Here is a 5,300-nt window from a genome sequence, read left to right on the forward strand (position 1 = left end):
TGGGGTTTGCACGCAAACGTAAAGGATTGTGCCGTCACTTTGTTTGCCCGAAATTTTAATAAATTCCGCCCACCCCGAAATAAATTATTTGCTGCTGTTGGAACCAAAAACTGTTGATAATCAGATCAACTTAGAACAGAGTCTGACAATATTATTAGAACCGTTGCTATTCTACCAATTTATGGCGGTTCAAATAATTACCGCTAATTTATTGTCGCAATTTTCTGTGTATCTTGTAGTGTAACTTTATATATTGATAAATTTTATTATTTAAACTAGAAGATTTTGTAAGTTTTTGTAAATTGTAAGAAAATTTCTCTAAATATTTAATAATTTTAAAAAGAGTAATATTAAAAAATTAATTTTGTTCGACCAACATCAACTAATTTTTTTAAAATTTTTATTTATTTTAAAATTTTATACGTTAAATCATAAATACTTAATCCTAAATTCTAAATTATAACCTAAACCCTAAAATTGACTTATGTTAAAGAACTGAAAGTTAGGTTTCTATACTTTCTCTTTTAAAACCTAGTTTTGTAAATAGTAAAATCTTATCATTAAGTTTCAGATAACTCATTGAATTGTAATTAGCAGCGGATTAGACCACTGTTTAAGCAAATTGTATCTTTATTCTGAACTCTTGGAACTTGAATAATGCTGTTGTACCTGTTGATTCTGTTGTTTATGAACATTACTATATTATTTTACTAATATATATGCATCAAGTTCTACATTTACTTTAAGTAATAATTTTCAATTCAATGGGCCTCTTGAATTTGTTTATATTGATGTATGGATCTTAATACCTTAATTAACTATTGTCCCTATGTTGTCTAGTTCTGGATTTCAGCTATTATGTCACCTTCAATTAAGTTTAAATAATTTGTTTCTTTATTATATCATTATTAATTTTGGTTTACTCTATATCTCTTGTAGCACATTGCTTGGAAGAACAAAAAAATAAAAAATAAAAAGAGAAAAAAAATTCATACATTAACAAATAAATTACATATAATCATTGTTATTTCTCAATCAAATAAATAACACTAGCTCAACAATAGCTTTGGAGCTATTATTTTAAGTGAAACACACAATGAATTGAATAGATAATAACCAGTAGTTAATTATCCATGCACGTACACTCTTACACATGCACAACATAGAATTGAGAAATACAGTGAAAACTCACAAATGTAACAAATTAAATATCATGACATTCCCTCAAAGCTTTTCATTAGTTGCATTGGAAGCCATGTGGCACTTTCCTTGAGCAAACATTAAGAAGCAAGCTAAGTGAGATGGGAAGGTTGAGATTGATGCCCAAAATATTTGCCCTAAGAGCGGTGCAGAGGCACGCGGCGGCTTCAAGGTCAACGAGGCCGTTGAGGAGGGAGCAGCAAGGGGTAACTGGTGGCTGTCCCAAAGTCACATTCAACAAACCGTTGAGCACGTTGGCGCACACGCCTAGTTTGAGCGCGTCACGTGGGCATGATCCGCCACTGGAAGGACTAGGGTTAGGGTTAGGATTTGGATTGGAACCAGGACTATTGCATTTGTTTCCACATCCGGAGACAAGGGCAAAGAAGAGAACATTGAGTGTGACAAAAAGAGCAATGGAGGAACTAGCTTTGTTGGAAGCCATCTCAAACTCTAGAATTCGTTATATTAAACTAACGACTCGTAAATTAAGTGCCCTAATGAGCTATTGCTAGTTCTTAATTAAGAGACAAGTGTGTAAGTTATTATTCAATGGAACGGGTTTTATAGTGGTGGTGGTGGTACCCAATTTGAGTGCACCAAAGTGTAGGGTGATCAGTTGTTTTCTAACTTGTTAAGTATATTATTGTGTGAAGGTACAATGATTATTGTTGTTATTTTTAAAAATAAATATAAAACGAGTTTGGGACAAATTAGGGTAATCAAATTGGCCATGTGTGAACATGAGAGTTGTAGCTGGCAGAGTAATCACGTATACATTAAGGTTTTGGCCATTTGTGACTTATTATTGGAAGATAATAAGAGAGAATGTGGGGACTACATATATATGAACTTGTGGGTTAGTAACGTTCTCTACACCATACTTGTCTGTCTCATTAGTGGAAAATAATATATGTACATAATCAACTAGTTGAACTTATATTATATAATCATAAATAAAGATACCCGTATCTTATTCTTTATAAATAAGTTTAACTATTCTATTCATCTTTATAATTTTGTTAAATTTATAATTAAATATATATATATATATATATATATATATATTAATACGCATATCTTATATGTATTTAATCTATACTTTTAATATTATATATATAATCGAGTCAGTTCATGAGCTAATGAGCTGAGTTTATCTAAGCTCAAGTTCGATCGAGTCATTTAATTTATGAGCTCAAATCCAAGCTCAAACTCGACTTACCAGCTCACGAATTCAACTTATCAAGCTCTTAATGAATCGAACTCGAGTTGGCTCATAATTAAGTCATTTTTTAAAGAAATATTTTTCTAAAAAAATATGTGATTAAAAATTTAATTATGTTTTTAATTTTAGATTTTTTTAATTTTTTAAAAAATATTCAATTAACTTTAATATTTTTTACATTAAAAAAAAATCTATTTACAAAATTAAAAGTAGTGTAAGATCTAATTAAAAAAATATATATAAAAACCAAAAGAATAATTAACCCTTAAAAATATACTTAACCTTTTATGTATGTGTATTTTGCTAAATGCTAATGAGTACTTTATAAAGGGTGTTTGTGTTATTTGATTTAAAGAGAAGGGATTGTGGTGTAAAATTTAACCTAGTTTTTACTCTAAACCTTTCTCCATTTTTTCCTTGTAAAATTAAAGAACAAATAAAATTTAAAAATGCATCTGAAATACATATTATAAAAAGTGCTCAAAAAAGAAATACATAAAGATTATATCTCTAACACTTCTCTACATTTAAAAATCTCTTTTTTTTCTTTTATTTGTCTTATGCTGAATTTTTGTTAAAATTTTTAATAAGAATTAAATTCTAGACTTTTAAATCATAGATGTTCTGTTACCATGTTAAAATAGAGATTAGGTGGTATAAATCATTTTCAAAAACTAGCCTATATAGAGTCAAAAATGCTTCACATTTATAACTCTCTAGAGACTTTACTCTTGAGAGATGTAAAATTTATTATACACTGCTTCACGAAAATTATTTCTAAAAATAATTAAAAAAAATTTATATCCTAATAGAAAATAAAAAGGTTTTATTTACTAAATTCAATTTTTTTTATCTTGGAAGTTGATTGGCTGCTTAGGGTCTGATCGATCTAGCTTTACTCGCCTAGAGTTTAGGCAATCTGGTTGAAAAACTAAGAGAATGAATGAATGAATAAGAAGAAGAATGAATTAGGAGGTTTACAAATTTGAAAAAAAAAAAAGAAAAAGAAGAATGAATTATGAAAAAAAAGTTCAACCAAGATCATCGTATATCTAAAACGACAAAATAGAATCGTTATAATGATTGTAGAGAGTAGTAGACGTCGCAGATTGTTGATGAGGGAGAAGAGATCGCGAGAGAGAGACTCACGACATTAATGGTGAGAACAACGACCACGGAGAAGGGTAGACTTCGGGAGAGAGAGAGAGAGAGAGAGTATTTCACATATATGCACAATATTTAAATAACTGGTGCAGATTGCTCAAACTCTAGACAATTTGCTTGCAAGTCTAAACCAAAAAAATAGTAAATAAATCTTTTTTTTTGAAATTCTTGTTAAACAATTAGAGTGTAAATATTTGCAGGCAGTTAAGTTATTCAATAATATTAAATATAGATAAATTCTAATATTATATTATAAACTTATTTTTTTAAAATTTAAACTAATAAAATTAAGAAAAACCTGTAATAAGTAATTATTTTGATTTCATAAATGGTTTATTATAATAAAATAATGTGCTATAGAAGAACTACGGACTTACTTGAACGCAAGTTTTTGCTTGTGGAAGAGAGGTACCATGCATGATTTATAAGTGTAAGAAATTAACGATGCCCTGGAACCTCTGTTTCTAGAAATGTTATGATAAATATTGAATAACAATAACAAAATCTATATAGTTACTTCCTCCGTCTTAAAATACGTGTCTAAGACTAAAAAAATTATTTAAAAAAAGAAATAAACAAATTTAGTAATGATTAAAATTATATAAATAAATAAAATGTTTGAATATATAAATAAAAGGATATATGTAATTAATGTTTATTCAATTATCACAGTTAATTTTTCTTTTTAAAAAGTAAGAATGTTGTCGAAAAACTTTTTAATATTAAAAACAGAAAATTATTTAAAATATTAAATTTTATTTATAGACATATATTTAATTTTAAATGAAGGAATGAAATTAGAAATTTGTAAGTAAAAAGAATTAATTACATATAATATTGAACAATTTTGTGTCATCAAATAAATTAAAAAGCTAATTTAAAAAATAAATAAAATAAAATCAATCGGGGCATGTGTGTTTAAACTGCACATTTAATTTTAGTGTAATGCAATATATATGTAGAAAGAAAATTTTTGTAATAATGAATAAAGTGAATCATGTATCACACACCATGCTTTTTTGTTTTACAAAAGAAAAAATTATTGAAAAATAAAAGAGATCAAATGTGTGGAATATGATTCACTTTGTTTATTGCACAAAACATTTTCTTTGTATATATACTATATAGTATTTTCCATTGTTTAAAATGTTACTTTTAATTATAATATCTATCACATTTTTATATAATATTTATTAAGAATCGTTCGGCTTTACCCTCCATAAATATGCAATGTTGATTGAGTATACAATAAAAAATACAATATAATTATATACAGGACGGACTTAGAGGGGACGAGTAGTAGACTCGGTCCCAAAACTTTTAGAAATTATATTTATATATGAGATATGTATTTAAAAAAATAAAAAATATTATATAATTTAGTATTATTTTTATATGTGTTATTTTTTATTATATGATAGATTTATATTTTAATTATTTAATTCACTAATATTTTTCACTTAACTAATTTAATATCATACCTTCAAGTCTTTATAAGTTGAAAGAAAAACTTTATAAAAATATCTTATATCTTGTATTCTATAAAGATATTGTGTCTTTCAAATAATTAATAATTTATCATTTATTTTTAAAATTTTTTGAAAGCATTAATTTTAATTAATAAGATATGTGTTCATTTTTAACTAAATACGCTATAAATTATTGGTACTTTATAATTTTATATATAATGCACTATTGATATTGTTATGTT

At 26.4% G+C, this 5,300-nt stretch overlaps 1 protein-coding gene across 1 annotated transcript; it reads right to left on the reverse strand.

The window, feature by feature from the left end:
* Positions 1–971: 971 nt before the first annotated feature.
* On the reverse strand, positions 972–1,746 carry LOC107485750 (14 kDa proline-rich protein DC2.15). The gene has a single exon (XM_016106288.3). The coding sequence runs from the start codon at positions 1,643–1,645 to the stop codon at positions 1,238–1,240; it is 408 nt and encodes a 135-aa protein (XP_015961774.1). The 5' UTR covers positions 1,646–1,746; the 3' UTR covers positions 972–1,237.
* Between the last annotated feature and the right edge of the window lie 3,554 nt (positions 1,747–5,300).

The sequence above is a fragment of the Arachis duranensis genome, chromosome 1, assembly GCF_000817695.3.
Source record: "Arachis duranensis cultivar V14167 chromosome 1, aradu.V14167.gnm2.J7QH, whole genome shotgun sequence".
NCBI lineage: Eukaryota > Viridiplantae > Streptophyta > Magnoliopsida > Fabales > Fabaceae > Arachis > Arachis duranensis.